The 18,618-nt window shown below is 38.6% G+C and overlaps 3 protein-coding genes across 8 annotated transcripts in view; 2 read left to right on the top strand and 1 right to left on the bottom strand.

The window, feature by feature from the left end:
* Positions 1-6,169, bottom strand: part of brd8a (bromodomain containing 8a) — a 46,347-nt gene extending 40,178 nt beyond the window's left edge. For 2 of the 6 annotated variants that reach the window (XR_005614691.1, XM_039618845.1), the window contains exons 1-8: positions 5,626-6,169; positions 5,134-5,230; positions 4,560-4,629; positions 4,336-4,385; positions 4,101-4,223; positions 3,930-4,010; positions 3,741-3,805; positions 1,407-1,549 (exon numbers count right to left, since the gene is read on the bottom strand). Coding sequence is in view for 4 of the 6 variants with exons in the window: in XM_039618845.1 (XP_039474779.1) it covers positions 1,407-1,549; positions 3,741-3,805; positions 3,930-4,010; positions 4,101-4,223; positions 4,336-4,385; positions 4,560-4,629; positions 5,134-5,230; positions 5,626-5,644 (648 nt within the window). In the remaining 2 variants the exon portion in view is untranslated. Of the gene's footprint in view, positions 1-1,406; positions 1,550-3,740; positions 3,806-3,929; positions 4,011-4,100; positions 4,224-4,335; positions 4,386-4,559; positions 4,630-5,133; positions 5,231-5,287; positions 5,400-5,625 lie in introns of all 6 variants that reach the window. The other 4 variants (XR_004200689.2, XM_031760007.2, XM_039618846.1 and 1 more) reach the window with 3 other exon arrangements.
* Positions 6,170-11,093: 4,924 nt separating this feature from the next.
* On the top strand, positions 11,094-13,909 carry gng8 (guanine nucleotide binding protein (G protein), gamma 8). Its single transcript, XM_031760039.2, has 3 exons — positions 11,094-11,451; positions 12,185-12,282; positions 13,489-13,909. Exons 2-3 carry the CDS (start codon positions 12,199-12,201, stop codon positions 13,615-13,617), a joined length of 213 nt encoding a protein of 70 aa, XP_031615899.1. The 5' UTR covers positions 11,094-11,451; positions 12,185-12,198; the 3' UTR covers positions 13,618-13,909.
* Positions 13,910-14,043: 134 nt separating this feature from the next.
* Positions 14,044-18,587, top strand: tmem45b (transmembrane protein 45B). The gene is made up of 6 exons (XM_031760035.2): positions 14,044-14,218; positions 15,948-16,145; positions 16,225-16,431; positions 16,540-16,724; positions 17,292-17,434; positions 18,328-18,587. Exons 2-6 carry the CDS (start codon positions 15,956-15,958, stop codon positions 18,437-18,439), a joined length of 837 nt encoding a protein of 278 aa, XP_031615895.2. The 5' UTR covers positions 14,044-14,218; positions 15,948-15,955; the 3' UTR covers positions 18,440-18,587.
* Positions 18,588-18,618: the final 31 nt, after the last annotated feature.

Below are 18,618 nucleotides of genomic sequence, written 5' to 3'. Positions count from 1 at the left end.
CAGCTCAAACCCTGGCTGAAGTTTTTATAGTGTGTGTTAATTAGAAGATAACACTCAGTTTTAAATTGATTTAACAAACTTTTAGCACAAATCTGAAGCACATCAAAGTCTGTTACGCATCAGTGGTTTGCACTATGGCTCAATATGAAAGGTTAATAATACTGAATCTGGTAATTGTTGTGTTTTCTGAAATAATTTTGTTATTGTTTCTATATCATTGCTTCTATCTAACATTCACACACATTTATACTCCGATGGATGCACTGGAGAGCAACTTAGGGTTAGGCCTAAGGATATTTGGCATGCAGCCTGGAGCAACCTGAAAAATTTGACACAAACTTGAAATTTCATTAATGCTCCTATCACAGCTAATTACTGAAGCTTGAAAGAGCTTTTGTAATTTGCATTCTAACTAGCCATGTGTTCATTTTGGCTATGCTGTTAGTGCCTGGACTGCAGCTTTGGAACGATTGATGGACCAGCAGCGCTAGCACTAACAGACAAGGTGCAATGCTAAGCTGATGGCCTCTGACATTTCCTCTGAAGGAAAAAGGTACTTGAATGTGGATTACATTCCTTCTATTAAGCATATTTGACACTTCCTGTCCGTGTCTGCCAAAGGGTCTGTTACTGCTGCAATGTTCAGGATGTTATAAACTAATTAAGGATAACACAAAGACACCTAAACAGCCTGTCACTCAAGGCTATTGAATCTGAGCTCTCTGGAAGCAAACGACTTCATCAATGACTTTTCTTGAAAGAATACCAGAAAAAAAAAAACAATGCTTTAGACAGGACTTTTTTCATTGTGCCTTTTTTTTTTAAAGCAACTCTGTGTGTTTGACTCCTCAAGATGTATATATTGAGCCGCACAAGACATATATAGAACATAACAGGATAGCAATAGTTTAACATGTTAAAATAGCAAATATAAGGTCAATGTAATACGAGCTATGTAAGCTATCTTGTGTTCTTGTGCTTATGATAATTCGCTCATGGTATTAGTGATTAAGACAAAGCTTCAGTATTTTGCATTCTAACTAGCCATGTGTTCATTTTGGCTATGATGTTAGCCTGGTTTTAAGATTTATTTTAGTCTGATGAAAGCTGCAATTTTTACAGACTCTATATGTGGAGAGTGAATTGGAAATAAAATAGAATACTAAAGTTTATTTGTAGTCTACAACCCAATCATGATCAAGTGATAATGCCAGGGATAAAAAATAATTTACCAATTATGTTTTTTCTTATTCCCCCTAAAAGAACATGACAGAAACAAAATATAGTTATAGAATCATTACACCATTATTAAATACTAATAAACAATGTAAAATGTCTGAAAATAAGGCAGGATAACTGAAATGTCAGGCATTGTCATAAGTAACTCTGAGTCTTCAGAGACTTACATTCTTTGTAGACGTAAGATCCAGTGTCAAGCACTCGAGTTGGTCACCTGGGGAGAACTCCTGGCTTGGGGAGCTACAGCCTGAGGGCGAATGCATGGTGACACTGGGTATCCGCTTGGGTGTGTTCTTTGCCACCTGTCTGGCTGAAAGAGGGACAGGCAGCACAGAGAGCCTTTTCTTGTGAGTCATACAAAAGCAAAGCTGATGATCAAATTTCTTTTCAAAACAGAGCTCCCTACAAGGGCTGTCCAATTGGCTCAACCTGAGTATGAAAAATGCTGACATCTCTTTGACAGGTGATCACCTGGAAATGAAGGATATTTTCTTTGTTTATTCCAATGTTTTCTAGTGCCAACAGCAGTTTAAAGTTTCTGGTCAAACAGTACCCTGCAGAGTGCAATACTTCTAAAATACCTAATCAAGTCTTGATGAGCTTTCTGTAAGACCATTCTTAACCCAGTTTAATTGTCAGATACATCTCAGTTTTTCATATTTTCCTTAAAAGAAGCCAGACTTTCTTCTAATTTACAAAAGTTTTCTCGAGCAATATAATCAGTTTAATAAATTTCAAAGGTTTTCTTTGGACATCGCCTGCTTTTTCTCTCATTTTCAGTACCTGACCATTTTTAGACAACTTTTACTTTGTTTGTTTGTGACCCACTTAAAACTGACCAATAAATCATGAAAGCAAAATTATCCCCATTTCTTTAGTTTAATCTATTAAAAAAATGACAAAGACAATACAATTTTTTTATATACTTTTTTGTCATTTGCCTTTATTTGATAGTGGAGACAGACAGGGCCACAGGTCAGAATCGAAACACGGCCACTGCCTTCTGGCCGGTCACCTGCTCACCCACGGAGCTAAGCTGGCAGCCAGATAATATAGTTTGAGGCACAGGCATAAAATTGTACTTTTGAACTAACCAGGGGAGCTGGTTGGTTCAAAAAACAAAAAAGCCTGCATACTTCAGCATGGTATTAAGAATAAAGGTGGTATTTCCAAGTATTGACTTTCAAGCTTGTTAGAAGTGCAAAAACCGTGTTTTTCCCGTGTCTTTGTTGCATGTTTCAATAAATCACTGCACCTTTTTCCCATTTTCTTAGCAAAACATCTAGAAATGAGGGTTGGCTCATGACCTCATTTTGAGGCTGACGGCTGGACGCCTGCAGACATTCAAAATCCGGCTGCCTAGGTAACCCTCTAATCTACAGATAACGACAGGATTATTAGCCCACCAATGAAAATCTATTAGTATTAGTAAATAAGTAAGTATTTCCCAGGTGCTGTTAAACCTGGAAAAGAGTTTTTAGGACTTTTTAAGAATAAAACACCCACGTTTTATTTATGATCCTTACATTATTTTACTTTAACACAGAAACAAAATTATTTCATAAAAACAGAAACTACCAGGGTTAAAATTATTAGCTCCCCTGATGCTAACGGTCAATTGTGTATCCTTGTTGCTAGATAACAGCCTGCAGTCAACTGTTGTAGTTTTCAGCAAGTCTCGCATGCGTCTCCTGAGCAATCTCAGCCCAATTTTCTTTGGTGAATCTCTCAAGATCCTTCAGATTTGATGCTTTCCAGGCATGGACCTTGGCCTTCAGTTCACCCCACAGATTTCCAATAGGATTCAAGTCAGGGCTTCGACATGCCAGTCAGTTATGTTCACTTTGGTCTTCTGGAGGTAGTTCTTCAGAAGAATTGTTTTAGGTTGTGTTGGAAGGTAAAGCAACGACCCAGACTCGGTTTTGTTGCTTGTGGAGGTTTTCTTTCATAATCTTCACATATTCTTCTTCCTTCATGATTCCTTCCACCTTTACAAGATTTCCAGCTCCAGACGCACTGAAATCTCCTCACAGCGTTTCACTGTGGGGACGGTGTTCTTTGGCTTGTATACTTCTCCCTTCTTTCTTCAAACATAAGCAACATCTCTGTGGCCAAAGAGCTCTACTTTCCTCTCATCTGACCAAAGAATCAGGTTCTCCAGGTTGCCCTTAGCATACTTCAGTCTGGCCTGAAGGTGTCTCTTTTGCAGACCCAGACTTTTGCACAGAAGTATATGTTACTTGTATCACAGTGTCTGTTATATGTTTCAGTGGCGCTAAGCACAAATATATCTAAGAAGTTATTTTTCATGTATATTACTAGCAGGCCGACTTAGCTACACAAAATCTCAGTTTAATAATCATGTCTAAAGCAACTGAAAAATTATACTTAATCTCATTGTTTTTTATTTTCATTATTTATGGATGACCCGTGTAATTACTAAAATATAATTCTTTATGGATGTGTTCCTCAAAAAAGACCCTTGAAATTGAAAGAAATACCTTGATAAGCAGCATCTGTGTTTTTTCTTTTCATCTCTGCTTCCTCCTCCTCCAGTTTCTTCTTCCTAACAGATGCACAACAAAAGATCATTTCCTTTGTTGTTACAGAGAGGCCAGTGTTTAAGGTTTACAAGAGAAAAAGACATGCATGATTGTACAAACAGGGTTGATAGATTTGTTGCTTCTTACTGCAGAATTTCCTCCCATAGCTCTTTCAGTTTGGAATCCAGATGTCCCGCTTGAATCAGTTCAGCCTCTCTCTTCAGCTTCCTACGAAAACAGCAATATGTCAGCTCATCTCACTGATGCAGTTTGAGGTGTGTGTTTTTTTTAGATGAATAATGTGTTCGTGCTGGTTACCTGTGCTTCTCCTGCGTTTCTTTGATCAGCTTCTTTAGTTCCTCGATCCTCTCAGCCGTCAGTCTGCGAACTATCACATCCTCCACTGTCTCCACCACCTCACCTTTCTCACCGCGCTTCCGCCTGAAGGTAACAAAGGCATCAGCTCGTAACGCTGCATATCCTGTAGATGCATTCATCAAACAGGGTAAAGCTACATAAGCATGTTTGAAGTTGAAGTCACTTATGTGCTCACTTTGGGGCCTCTGTCGCTTCCAGGAGCTCTGAGTATTTGGAGGCACAGTGCTGTGAAGATCCAAAAGAGTATCAAGAACAACTTCACTCAAATAGAGTGCGTGAAACCTACTGCAGAGATCACGGATTAAGCTTTTAATGTTGTGAAAGTAGCCCTGCGATAGTCTGACAACTGTACAGGGTGTTCTCTGCCTTTCACCCTGTGATAGGGTGCTTTGGTCATACCTTTTGAGAGAACCAGTCAGGTGGTCGCCCAGGTTCTGCAAATGGTTTTATGGCACGACTGACCGATACCCTGATGAAAAAAGCATAAGACAACCCAAGATAAATACAGTTCTAAAGACTTTTAGAGTTAAACAATGTTCTATTTATGCAATGGTTTATTATATTTATATTTCAGGAACAAAATTATATTAAATCTATTTTTTTTTTCCATTTATAATTACTCTTTTATTTGTTACTTCATGCAAACCTGGTACTAAATTAAAGCCAGCCAGCACTGGGCTGCATCATGTATGCCAGTGTAACAGATAAAGAACGACATGGCTAACCATGGTTAAGTCATCCTGTTTGTATGTCACTCTGTACTGTAACAGGAAAGCAGACCAGCAACCCTTTTAAGTACTCAGGCACAGGAATACTAACAGAACCACCCTAAGTGACAACATCTTATCTTAAAACCTAACCATAAGAGAAAGGATACATGTGTAACTAACAACATCTAATGTGCCAGATTATGACTCACACTATTGAGCACAATACAGAATCGCTGAAACCAGCTGAAAGAGGCATGCATTACCAGTTCTGGTCCCCACTCTTCATGACAGATGTGGCCAAACACAGCTTCTCCCTCACTGACCATGGTTCTGTTGGTCCAATGACAAGCAGCTTGTGTTCTGCAGACGTGGACGAAACATAATATATACTTTATGCAGTATATTTTTAATACAGACTGTGTTCTGCTGGACTTCTCCGGCCTGGATCTTGTTTCTTCTTCTTCTTCTTTTTCTTTTTTTTGCCATTGTGATCGAGCTAACCACCAGTACCGGCACTTTAAGCATGCAACTGCACACACAAAGAGAGAGCCTTTGATATAGCTGATAGCAAACGGTAGCCACCACCAGTGTAAATAGAGCCGTCAACTCGTGATGACAACCAATAATCCGTGCAGGCTGCCACGCAGGGAGCGAAGAGAAGTTAGAAGCGATAAGATCCAAGTACGACACACACAAACACACACACGCTAACGGGTAGCATGTCATGACATTTGCTATTTTCTAACGTTACTCACTTCCAGCCCCGTTTGCCATCTTCCTGTCATCCCGACATCCCGCACATCTTGGTAGATAGAAACCCGGCGATTAACAACGCTGGCGATATGCGAAGGCTATACTCATAGGCTAACATCAATGGATGTTAGGCTGGATGTGGAGGCTCTAAAGATTTTTCTCACTAGCTAGCACGCTGAATCACCGCTGTTGCCCGTTAGTCTCAGTCTGGTATGCCAAAGCTTTTGGTAATTTAAGGATTAACCAGCTTGCTAGAATGCAAAGACTGCGTCTGTAAAAGAGTCACAAAACGGTCTAATTACGTTAGAAAGAGTTTATGCTACCAAGCGACAGGCAGCCAGACGAAGAAAAAATTTTAGCTTACTGTAGCCATAAACCTTATTTCTCATTCTAGCTAGCAGCGAAGTGTTCGTACACGCCCACCACAGTAATAATAATGTACCACCCTGCAGGCGGCTGAGTTTTCATAATTAAGCAGGATAGCTTGTTTTTTATGGAAAGATGGAACTTAACTTGTGTCAGTAGAAAGATAATTATATGTATAAATGTCAGTTCAGCACTTCTTTTTTCCACATAACTGGGTAAAAGCACTAAGCACAAACAACAAGTTTAGTACACAAGTTGTTTGCAACACAACTAGCTAGGTTCATATGTAGCATGCTGCGCAGATGTGCTACTACTACTACTAAAAATAATAATATTAAATTCTCTATTAATTTGTTATCAGTTTCATGTAGCTTAAAATAACATTAGACTTCAAAAATATTTGTGCCAAAAATTAAATTTAATGGAATCCAGTCAAATAAAATGTACTTGTTTTGTATACATTCAGTCCTTTCCAAGCATGTTTTCCTATATTATTAATTATTTGAACAAATACATTATAATTTGATATATCTCAGTTGCATTATACTCAAAATTGCCAAGAATCATTTTTTGAGTGTACTTTAATGAACAAACACGCACAGTCAATAAAAATAATGCTAAGCTATATGATTTCCAAAAAGCTCTCTGAATTGAAATGTTGAAATTTACGTTTTTTATGCTGTCTCCTATTGAATAAGGACTACATTAACAGCTAGACACAGCAGAAAATAATATCAGAACTTGACACTTGTACTAAACAACAATAATAATAATAATAAAATCACTATTTTCCCCAAAAATGCCCTAGATATGAGGAAACCAAATACTAGTTCCCCCTAAATAATGAAATCATTGATTACAGTATGAGCTATACTCTATGAGGAATGTTTCCAGCACCCTGTTGAATCTATGCAACAAAGTATGACAGCTTGGAAGGCAAAATGGTGTTCAACTCGGCACTACCAAGGTGTACCTAAAAAGTATCCAGTCAGTGTATAAACAAGCTTTAAGCACATTTAAAACCACCCCAATCCATAGTTTTTAGATTAAACTTAAAAAAAGTGTCCCTCAAGTATTGTTTCCCCAAAACCTGGGTCCACTCATGAGCAGCATTTGGTCCATCAGAGTAAGTTTGCATAAAATCTTTTCTGGTTTAACTTTAACCCTCGTACAGATACCTTCTCAGTATATTCAAGAGGAATTTGTGGTCAAATCTGAGACTGGCAGTTATCTAGTATTGACTTTCTCTAGTTTTCATAGTGGACTTCCTACTGGCTCAACTCCCATGAAGGTAAACTCTGTGCACACGCTTTCTGATTAAGATATGTGCAGATCCTGTGAAGACATTTAGAATTTCTCCTCATTTCTGGTGGACTTACTTTGTCCCCTTTATTCTTGCCATTGAAGTTGTGTTTGGCAGTATACAGCACTTTTAGATGATTTTCACTTAGGTGGGTGAGTTATTCAAAATGATTTACAGATGAGCTGAACCATAACAAGATCAGGAAATTTCATGGAACTGAAAGAAAACAAAAACAAAAAGCCCTAAGAGCCCCAAATGCAATTAAGATGACTTCTAAATTATAATTACAGATACAGTTTACATGTACACGGGAAAACACTAACAAACCCTGCTGAACAGAATTGGGACAGATTTTTATAATCTTGCATCCAGCCCCCAAGAATCCGTCTACTTCAAGGCTCTCCCAGCCTAAGAGATAAGGCCAGAAACAAGCAACCTATGTCAGTTGGTACTGAGACTGTCTGTCTCTAAGAGATATTCTGCCAATCATAATCTGACTTGTCTCACAACACTTCTTTCCAAACACCTATCAGTGTAAACCAAATTCTAACAAAATGAAAAGAAATCTATCTCCGGGAAGAAGAGTTAAAGCCCTAAAAAACAGGTATGAATTAGCAGAATGTCTCTTAGGTGTCAGAAACATAAAAACAGAGTCAAATTCTAACCTAAAAGAAGGACCACAAACTGGCAATTGAACAAGGAAGACACACAAGGTTGTGGCAACCGAAAGATTAGAAGAACATGTGATCACTGTTTGAGAGGTGAGGTTGAAAGTGAGACATTTCCTCCTGAAATGTAAATCATTCAGTGAAGTAAGGAACACTTACTTTAGCCACTTCAGTTCTGTAATTCCAAATTTCCAAAAGCTGAACATCTCAGTTGACGGGGCATGTCTGAGCCTGCCATATATATATCAACATGCTACAAACGAATGGGTTGTGAATGACCAGCGCGCGTGCACACACACACACACACACACACACACACACACACACACACACACAAAATTTTATTAATTTCTATTGTTCCTTTTTCTGTTATTGTTATTTAATTGAACTTTTTTTTCAGTGAAAATAATAATAAAAACAAGTACACGAGAACAAAAGAAAAATCTATTTGGTTTCCAAATTTTTCCAAACCTGAAAATGAATCTTTTGTTGGCCTTTACCTGCATTAAAGATGAGTGTGTCACACATGCAGCGGGAGCAACAAACTTGAAAAACCGGTTTGTTTTCAGCATGATATGGCAAAAATAAATTGTGCATGACATCCAGGAGGACTGGGTCTCTTTTTATAAATTGGTCTGGCTTAGATATGTTTACAACAGTCACCATCATGAATTCAAGGTACTCATAAATAGGTCATTTCTGGATCTTCTTCTTGCCTTAGTAAAGACTATATTTTACAGTCTTGTTTCCTAGCCACGCTGACCTTAATGAAGGTTACAAAAGAAAATGAGAATGTGTAACAGAACTGTTTATGTGTACAGCACACTGTAAGTCACCATAAGGACCTCTGTGGACAATCAGCAGACATTGATTCTACAAGAATCAAGCAGACGTTATGACAACAATTTAGACAACAATTTAAAAGGAGAAAACAGCAGCTAGTCCAAAACTCATTACTGTTTGCATAGTAAATGGCACACTCGCTATGTTTGGTTAGCTGGCAATGCATGCTCTTATTTCTATGGCAAAACACATTATAAATATTAACTCTAGATGAGTTTAAAAACATCTTTGTTGAAGCTGTGTATAGATCTCCTCTCTGGTTTCATTCATCCTATGGTGTAGCATCTATTATGAATGAACAGAATGTCAGAAGAGACATGTTGTTTTGTTGACTGGACAGATGGATTGAGTTTACAAATGTTGCCACTGAATTCATAAGAAGCACAACAGAATCTGTCCATCCATCCATTCTCTTCCGCTTGTCTTTATCGGGGTTGCAGGGGAGGCTGGAGTCTATCCCAGCTACTATATTGGGGGGGGGGGCATCCAGCCTGATGCAGGGCTAACACAGAGAGACAGACAACTATTTGCACTCCCATTCAATTTGCAATTGAGATTCACCAGTTAACCTAACTCTACTTACTGCATGTGTTTGGACTGTGGGAGGAAGTTGGAGTGCCCAGAGAGAACCCACGCAAACTAGAAATCATGCAAGCTCCATTCAGAAAGGCCACAGCCAAGTCAGGGAGTCAGGACCTTCTTGCTGTGATGCAACATTGATAACCTCTGCTCCACCTTGCTGCCCAGCAAACACTGATTAGCTGCCCAACAGAATCTGATTACATTTTAACACTACAGTACTGTGCAAACATCTTGGGCCTCTCATTTATTTATATTTGGCCAACAAAGAGCCAAGCTTTTATCATTTTTTTTTTAAAGTGGTCTTAAACGGTCATTCTCAGGCTTTTATTTGTTAGTTATTATTCGGACATTAGCTGCATTTTAAAAAATTTTCAGTCCAGTCCTTAAACTGACCATTTTCAGATAAATATTTTTTTTGTTTGCTTGTTAAGTCACTTAACATTGATCTATAAAACAAATATCTAACTCAAGAGATGAACCAGAACTGTGTGTTTGCACATAAAAGACAGCCAATTTTAAATTTTACCTTCAGGCACTTTGTTACTGGCAGCCTGTCTCAAAAACATGTTATTCCATTCTCAAAAACATTCAAATTTTGTAGCTGAATCTTAAAAATACCAAAGATAACGCAGTTATGTTAAAATTAAAACTGTACTTTTCCACCAAGGGGGTGAGTCCAAAACTTTAGCATCATTGAGCATGGTGTTCAGTGTGCCCTTAAAAATCTGAGGAAACTGGACAAGTGGAGGACAGAAGAAGAATTGTCAGGCCTAAAAAGAAATATAACTACAGCAGATGAACAATATCTAAAAGTCATGTCCTTAAGTAATAGAAAAAAGTCCAACAAAGACCCAACACAGGACCCAAGAAATGCATCTGGACCTTTAGTTGATTCAACTACTTTTCACTGAAGCCTCATCAGAAATGATCTCAGTGGGAGGGTGGCTGTCAAGAAGCCATTCTTAAGGAAGGGAAACAGGGAGAAAAGGCTGAGGTGTGAAATTATATAATAACTGGACTGGCAACAGGTCTTACTGAGTCATGAATCCAAATGTGAAATGTTTGGTTCAAGAATAAAGGTGGTCATTTCAAATCATTCACTTTTGGGCTCATCAGAATGGTACAAACTCAGTTTTAGCCTTATAGTCTGTATTTACATGTACCCTATGTTTTCACATTTTGATAAATAGCTGTGCCTATTTTCCATTTTTGTAAGAAAAATAAAGAATTGAGTGGTGACTCATGACTTTCACACATTACTGTATAGACTTTTTAAATGACAGAGGAGGGTTAAATGAACCAGAAGCTTTTTTTTGCTATAAAGGCTTATATCGTCCATGAAGCAAGACCAATTACTACAGGGAAACAAATGTTAATGAGGCATTTGACATTTAACTCCATCACACTGCCACTTTGCTCCCTGCTGCTCTGTGGAATAATAGTCAGCTCTACCGGAAAGACTGGCAGCCTTGAAGAGGATCGCTAAAATATGAGACAAATAACTCTGTTTCTGAGAAAATCCTCCCCTTGACAAAAACTCTGTCACTGAACATGCAAATTTACCAGAGGTTATATTCAAGTGTTCTTGTGTCTGATAGAATTAGTCCAACTCATTTTAATGTACTCAGTAATTCCAAGAATTTAAGGTTTAATATTTTGATATTTTATACACAAGCATGTTATGCAAAGTCATGAAAAATAACTGCCTGTTCTGTTGAGGTGTTATGATCAAATACACTTTATTCTACACATATTATTATTTCAGTCATATTCCATCTTGTTTTAAAAGCTACATTTAACTCTCTTCGGTGTAATCTCAGATGTGTGAGTGATAGAGAGTGTAGAAATGAAGGTCATACCACATGTTGCCTTTAACTGTTGCACTGCTGCACTGAGCCCATCCCATAGGCAGATCCACCGCTAATTATGTGAAGGTTGGAAGCCCAGTGAAGATATCCTCTACGTCTTTGCCATTCATCTCACTTCATTCGGAGCTACAAGTTGCTGTTTCGGAGGACAAGTGTACTTTCACTCCAGGAGCCAGTCGTTTGCTGTCGGTCTTTGTTGTGAGTATGTTTGGAACTATTATGAGTGACTGCAAATTTTTCTTTATCATCGTCATCATCTTTTTTGATCTTTTCATGTGCATCATACAGATGCACAGAAGCAGCCTATTTCAAATATTTCCACACATATCTCAGTGTGTGCTGCATGAATTATATTAGCACTAGAAATTACTTATATTGAATTTCCTTTAAATTATTTCTAGCAAAGTTTTTTTTTTTAAAAAGGCCTTCTGTTGCTGTTGCTTTTATTTACTCCCCTATTATGAGGATCATTAAGTTGGTACTTGAATGTGTCTTTTAAACTCAGAAACATAACAGCATCTACTTATAAAGAAAAGCTGAGATTTGAAAAACAACTTTAAATGTGCACTTTATGACAGACATATTCTGCGATAGCAACATGTTAATATTAGGTGTATTTACAATCTCAGCTAGCGGATGCCGCCCCCTTGGGAGAGCTGCGCTACCTCCGCTCCCCTGCCCTTCTCCTTTGAGACCCTCCCTGTTCCTCTTGCAGCTGAGACCCAGGGAGCAGAATTAACAAGCAAATTGAAACAGACTCTAACCAGCACCTCAGATACCTTCAATAATGTCTCACATTGATAATTTGTGACAATGTTCTTTATATTGCTCTTTATAAGAGCAAACTTGTTTTCTACAACCACATTTCTTTATTGGTAATCTGTACTTTTGTGTCTTGTTTTTAAATTTGCTCCATGATGGCTGATCCAAGTGGGAGAGGGCAGGATGTCTAACAACATGGCCAAGATTGCAGATGCTCGAAAAACAGTAGAGCAGTTGAAACTGGAGGTCAACATAGAGAGGATGATGGTGAGTCAGCATAGACAGTGACTGGAAACAAAGCAAGGGCACAAATAAGGCAGCGTGAATTGAAAAGTCTTCCGATGAGCAAGTATTCACTTCAGTTATGGCACCATGTGTTGTTCCTTTGTACTTCACTGTGTCTCGGAAACTTTCAACAAAAAGTTACATTTTACATGCTTTTATTTATCAGATGTATTTATACTTTTGACAAAGAACCACTTATTTGCAGCAACCACAGATGTGTGAATCTTTATTATCGTAGATATGTGCTCCAGCTTAGGTTAGACCCACAAATGTTCAATCAGGGTTTAGATCTGATGATGGTACTGTCCACTCCTTTAAACAGAATACTAGCTGACAGCTTCCTTTTAAAAAGTTCTTGCATAGTTTGGAGCTATATGCCCTGGTTCAGTAATTTCACTCCAGCCTGGCACTGCACGTACCATCAAATCATCACACTTCCTCATATCAAGCACTCTTCCAGCCCCTCGCTCAAATGTTCTTTTTGACTTAAAGACCTTAGACTTCAGATATCATTGTGTATAGCACTTTTCCAATCTGCCTCTGCCCAATATCTGTGTTTTCCTGCTTATTTGTTATTTCTTACTGTTATTGGCCAGTCTCAGATATCCTGGAGGGACTTCATGAGTGCCATTTAATGAGCCTGCCATTTGATATCGGGAGACTTTAATCGACTTGTCCTCTTGTTCAGTTATGCAGAGGTCCTCCCACTTCTCTTTCTTATTCTGTGTAGTAAGCGAAGTGAAATCACCAGATTTTCAAACATTTTTCTATGGACTAACTTTAGTCCAGAAGAAACACAACTTATTTGGCCACGATGTGACTACAATTACACCCACAAAGGCTGGCAATCCAGAATATGATAGTAAAATTTATTGCTACTTTAATAAACACAATTTAGGTGTCGGCAATGGTTTTCTCTTTAAAGCAGACTCTGATCATAATAAACATGATAATAAATAAAAAACAGGCTGTGCATTCAAAACACAGCTATTTCACCAAAGTCATCCCCAAACATTTGCGCTATAGAGTCAATTATATATATATATTGTTAATTTCAACACTACACCGAGTTCTTTTGATTCCTCAGAGGCATATACACACACAATTGGAACAGATGAGCTCATACTTAACATCTTATCTTGCACTTTTATGATCACTGACTCACTTTAACACAGTCTGCTTTTACAGGTATCCAAAGCAGCAGCTGAACTGATGGCCTACTGTGAAGCTCATGCCAAAGAGGACCCCCTGGTGACCCCAGTGCCTTCATCTGAGAACCCGTTTCGAGAGAAGAAATTGTTTTGTGAAATCCTATAACTCTCTTGTGCAAAATACACACACACAAACGCACGCACACACACACACACACACACACACACACAAAACAAAAACAAAAAAACAATGACAAACACTTTCTTTATTAGGACTATTTTCCAACAGCATTCAGTTTTTAATTTAGGTAGCGATTTCCTCACATGTCAAATGACTGTGTGTTAAGCACGATAAGAATGGCAATAAAGATTTATTGAAAAGAGTGCAAAGTTCATTTAAACAAGCCACTGCTGCTGCATCTCCCACTGTGCACACAGTTTACATATTAACAAAACTGCATATTTAAGTTGTCACCGGGTTGTTGCTCGGTATTAATCTCGGTATTAATCTTTTTGTTGTCAAATGAATAGCCGAATAAAGCTCACCGTCTTTAAACAGCCTCTGTTTTTCTGCCCGTTTCCCAGGGGGCTGTTACTTGGTCACTGAAACCTATGCAAACTAGGGGTGGGGCTATGTGTGATCCGTCAGTGCAGGTTAGAGGTGCAGGGATCAGGTGTGCACAGTCTCCAAACAGCAGGGAGCTCTCATTCAAGGCGGTTTGCCAACATTAATTTGTTGTCTTTGGGAATTAGCCGCAGAGATTAAGGTATGTACATTTTATCAAGCATGTACTCAGTTGAAGATTTACCTCGGTACAGGTGCTGATGTGCCACAGGCTGACTGGACTTTAGATAAACACGTATTTATTGTGTCGAAACATTATTTGGAGTTAGCTCTGATAATGTGAAATCAGCTATCTGCCTCCATACACGTCGACAGTTTTGGAAATGTTGGACAATGTGTGAAAAGTGTATAGTAACATCACGCCAGGCAGGGCTGATCAAGAAAAACTTGTCTGACTAACCGAACACGCGGATCTTAAACACACCCGTGTCTCCAATACTAACATTAACAGCAGGGGGAAGAAGTTTTAAAGTCTGTTATAAACCACCGACTCCCCTTTGAACAGTGGAAAAAAGCCCGTGTTACATGTTCATTTTAGATTTCACTTTAATGGGTCAGTGGCAGAATTTAACCTAAAACAATATAATTGCGCTTTCCCATTTTCTTAGTAACTTTCAGTTAGTCGTTAAAGTATTACTTGTAAAACTTTTAATACTGTTTGTTTTTTCCGATTTAAAAGGCTGCACATTTTCTATCGAACAACCCTCTTTCATTTGAATTTCAATTTTGCAAAACAAATGTCATCTGGACCAAAGAACACGCTCTGCAGGCGCCGCCCTAATCAGACAGGATTATATTATAGATTAATCGCTGCTTTTTCCCCATTGTATGTAGAAAGCAGTTTGCAACACTGTATTTGTTTTTATGTAATGCCAGCTGCTTTGAAAAAGCCCTCTGTGAATGTGGCCATCTATTTTGATTTCGTTCCCTTAAATGCCAGGTTCTTATCTTCTCAGTAAAGCGGAACTAAGAGCCTGCACCTTAACCTCAAAGCTAATACCTTTGAACTTTAAACGCTGCATTTCGTATATACTATATTTCCATTCATCCTAATGTATTAATATATTGCATATTTGTCACACTTATTGTTTTAGATCATCAAATTAATTTTAATATTAGTCAAAGATAACTGGAGTGAATACAAAATGCTGTTTGAAAATGATGATTTCATTTATTAAAAGGGGGAGCTATGCAGCCCAACCTGGCCCTGTGTGAGGAATTGCTCCCCTTGTGAAATCCTGAATTACCTTAATTACAACATTTATTGACTTCAATTTCTTCAGCCACACCCAGGCCTGTGAGACATGTTAGATCAAGAAACCTCTCGAGTAAATCCTATCTGACAAAGTGAAGCAGGTTAAAAGTTCTCAGAAAACAACAACGCAATCTAAAGAGACAGCTGAGTCATTGATATCCATCAGTCTGGAACAGGTTACAAAGCCATTTCTAAGGCTTTGGGATTCCAGTGAACCACGGTGAGAGCCATTATATACAAATAGAGTAAACTTGGAACAGTGGTTAACCTTCCCAGCAGTGTTACCAAAATTACTCCAAGAGTGCATTCATGAGTCATCCAGGAGGTCACAAAAAGACCAAGAACAACATGGAAAGAACTGCAGGCCTCACCTGCCTCAGTTAAGGTCAGAGTTCATGATTCAGCAATAAGAAAGAGACATCCTTAGGAGGGGAAAAGATCAGCTGCTGAGCAAAATGAACACATAGGCTTGTCTCAAATTTGCCAAGAAACATCTTTATGATCTCCAAGGCTTTTGGGAAATTATTGTGTGGACTGACGAGAGAAACATTTAACTTTTTGGAACGTTTGAGTCCCAATGTATGACATGACTAAGGCATATTTCTTCATTTTTCAGGCCTAATAATGGCCAACTTTGGAGGACACGCTATTCCTGGCTCTTTTTTCCTGCTCTATGGCTTCTGGCTAACGGTGAAATACGTTCTCCAACACTACTGGAGGACAAACCAGCCTAAAGGAAGGCAGACTTTGCCGCCAGTCTTTAAAAGACTGGACTACATTGAAGGAGGGCTCCAGATATTTGCTGCTTTTGTTGGTCAGTTTTTCTGTAAATACATATTCATCAGTTGTGTGCGTCCACCTGTTCTAATTTCACTGATGCTGTCCTGTCACAGGTATTATGGTTGAGCAGTTTGTGGTGGATGGGCCACATGCTCATCTCTACAATGACGGCGGGTGGATTAAGTTGATGAACTGGCAGCACAGCACAATGTATCTGTTCTTTGGGATTTCTGGAATAGCACTGATTTTAAGTACAAAATTCCAACTGGTGCCAAGAGGAGTGGGCCGCTTTGCTCTCTCGTTAGCTCTTTTTGTTGAAGGTAAGCTGTAAGAAAGCCAGGTTTTAGTTGTACAATATTTTTCACCATAATTCCTGGTGGCTAACGTGTATTTGAGCTACATTGTGTGTTTGACTCTATTTCACACAGGGTTTCTGTTCTACTACCATGTGCACAATCGACCTCTTCTGGACGCCCACATCCACTCCCTGCTCCTGGTGGCGGTGTTTGGAGGCTCAGCCAGCATCATGCTGGAGATGTTCATAACAGACAACATTATTTTAGAGCTGTTCGGGTCATGCATGTTCATCCTACAGGGCTCGTGGTTCTACCAGGTGATTAGCCAAATGAGATCCTGATGCAGAACACCTTCTTTATACACCCATCAACATCTATCCACCCATCCAGTTCAGCCCATCTGACACAGGATGACAGACAGGGTACACCCTATACAGGCTGCCAGTCCATCACATAGAGACAGTCAACCACAAACACCGACAGGCAAATTACAATCACCAATTAACCTAACAAGCACGTGTTTGGACTGCGGGGAGACCAAGCAAACTATACACAGAAATGCCCCAGGAGGATTAAACCAGGAACCTTCTCGTTGTGCTAAACACTGCATCGCCATGCCACTTGAATACTAAAACAAAGACCACTTAGAGGACCAACACCACTTTTTAAAATATTTACTTGTATAGTGTAATCACATTTTCTAGACAAGCAGTAGATTTCATTAATTTCTGTACACTTCAGGACCAGCTCTGTGCCATCTGTGTGGACTGTCCTTAGATCTTGCTATTTGTGAAAACTTTGTTTTTGTTAACTTACGTTTTTTATTCATTTGCTAATAATGATAATAGGTAGTTGGCTTCTTCATCACACATTTGTCATTTCAGATTGGATTCGTACTTTACCCACTAAGTGGACCGGACTGGAACTTGACCGAGCACGCCAACGTCATGTTCGTCACAATGTGCTTCTGCTGGCATTTAGCTGTGGCCCTGCTTTTAGTCACTTGCACTGCAGCTGTAGTTTGGTTGTAAGTATCTCATCCTTTACATACACAAATTTTACAACCAGATCAGTGTAATAACCGAGTTTGCACAGACTAGGTTAGAAAACAGAACAAGCGGGATTCAGCAAAACAGGTACAATTATAATCTTGTCACAACATGGCAGAACAACATGTGCACCTGCATTTATGATACGTGTACTCGGGTTATTATTCCCTGTAAAATGCAACTTGATCAGGGTTTAGCCTGCATGTTTTGCTCTGAAATGATGTTTCATTAGAGCATAATGTGCCTCAATGGGATAATATCACTAGTTCACTTGAGATTTCAGAATAGCTGAAGCAAAGGTTTTCGGGGACGGTTTCAAGGACAAGTAAACTTCCTGATAAATCACTTCCTGAACATTTTGTAAGCTTGGTGAAAGCCACCTTTTTTTGAATTCTGACATTCAAACCTGCTTTTTGAGGTGTTTACAGGTGATGTTTATATAGGCAACATGTTTTTGTTTACATTCAACATTTCTCATAAATACCCAACAGCTAGTGGCAGCTTATTTTAGTAGTTCTTAACCCTTAAGGAGATGGATATTTACAGGTAACTTATAACCTGTATTAATCTGCATTACTTGTGTTCTTTATCTGTTATTAGTGGGTAACATTTTACACTGAGTGCTGTGATGTCTTGCATCTATGGATCCTCTTGCGGTTGTTGGTAGAAAAAGGTTTAGGTTTAAGAGGCACTAATACTGTTTAAACCTTGTCTCGATTTGGAACTTTTGATTAGATTTTACTGTCCTTTGGTAATATTATCATTAATAATGATAATTAATAGTCATTAATAATTCTTTAGCTTTCAGGAGGTAACAATAACAGTGTTAGTTGTGTAATCTTCATGTACACTTTTGTGTTTGTTCCAACAGGACTGTGGTGCAATTCTCGGCAAGGGGACGAGACATAGAGATCGGAATGCGTAACACATCCTCTGAATTGAACTCTCAGAAAGCTTTGCTTCAAGAGTCAGATGAAGAATGAAGGCATGTTTATGGCTCTTTGATTTCATTTTTCAAATGTTGATCTATTTCATCTGTTTTTAAAAACATGTCTAAAGAAAATATGATTGAAATTCTTGTGAATTAACTATGATTATCATGTTTGTAAATATTAAAAAGGACAATTCATATTTGTGTATAGCCTGCTTTTACAAAAAAATG

The sequence above is a fragment of the Oreochromis aureus genome, linkage group 10 (genome assembly GCF_013358895.1).
Source record: "Oreochromis aureus strain Israel breed Guangdong linkage group 10, ZZ_aureus, whole genome shotgun sequence".
In the NCBI taxonomy this organism is placed as follows: domain Eukaryota; kingdom Metazoa; phylum Chordata; class Actinopteri; order Cichliformes; family Cichlidae; genus Oreochromis; species Oreochromis aureus.
Note: the sequence above shows the minus strand (reverse complement) of the source record. Positions and strands in the feature narration are given on the sequence as shown.

Bases quoted from the DNA above. Each gene is read 5' to 3' on its own strand.
- gng8 (XM_031760039.2), top strand. From the start codon at position 12,199: ATGTCTAACAACATGGCCAAGATTGCAGATGCTCGAAAAACAGTAGAG. The intron at 12,283-13,488 runs GTGAGTCAGCAT...CTGCTTTTACAG, and splicing joins TCAACATAGAGAGGATGATG to GTATCCAAAGCAGCAGCTGA.
- tmem45b (XM_031760035.2), top strand. From the start codon at position 15,956: ATGGCCAACTTTGGAGGACACGCTATTCCTGGCTCTTTTTTCCTGCTC. The intron at 16,432-16,539 runs GTAAGCTGTAAG...TATTTCACACAG, and splicing joins GTTAGCTCTTTTTGTTGAAG to GGTTTCTGTTCTACTACCAT. The intron at 16,725-17,291 runs GTGATTAGCCAA...TTGTCATTTCAG, and splicing joins AGGGCTCGTGGTTCTACCAG to ATTGGATTCGTACTTTACCC.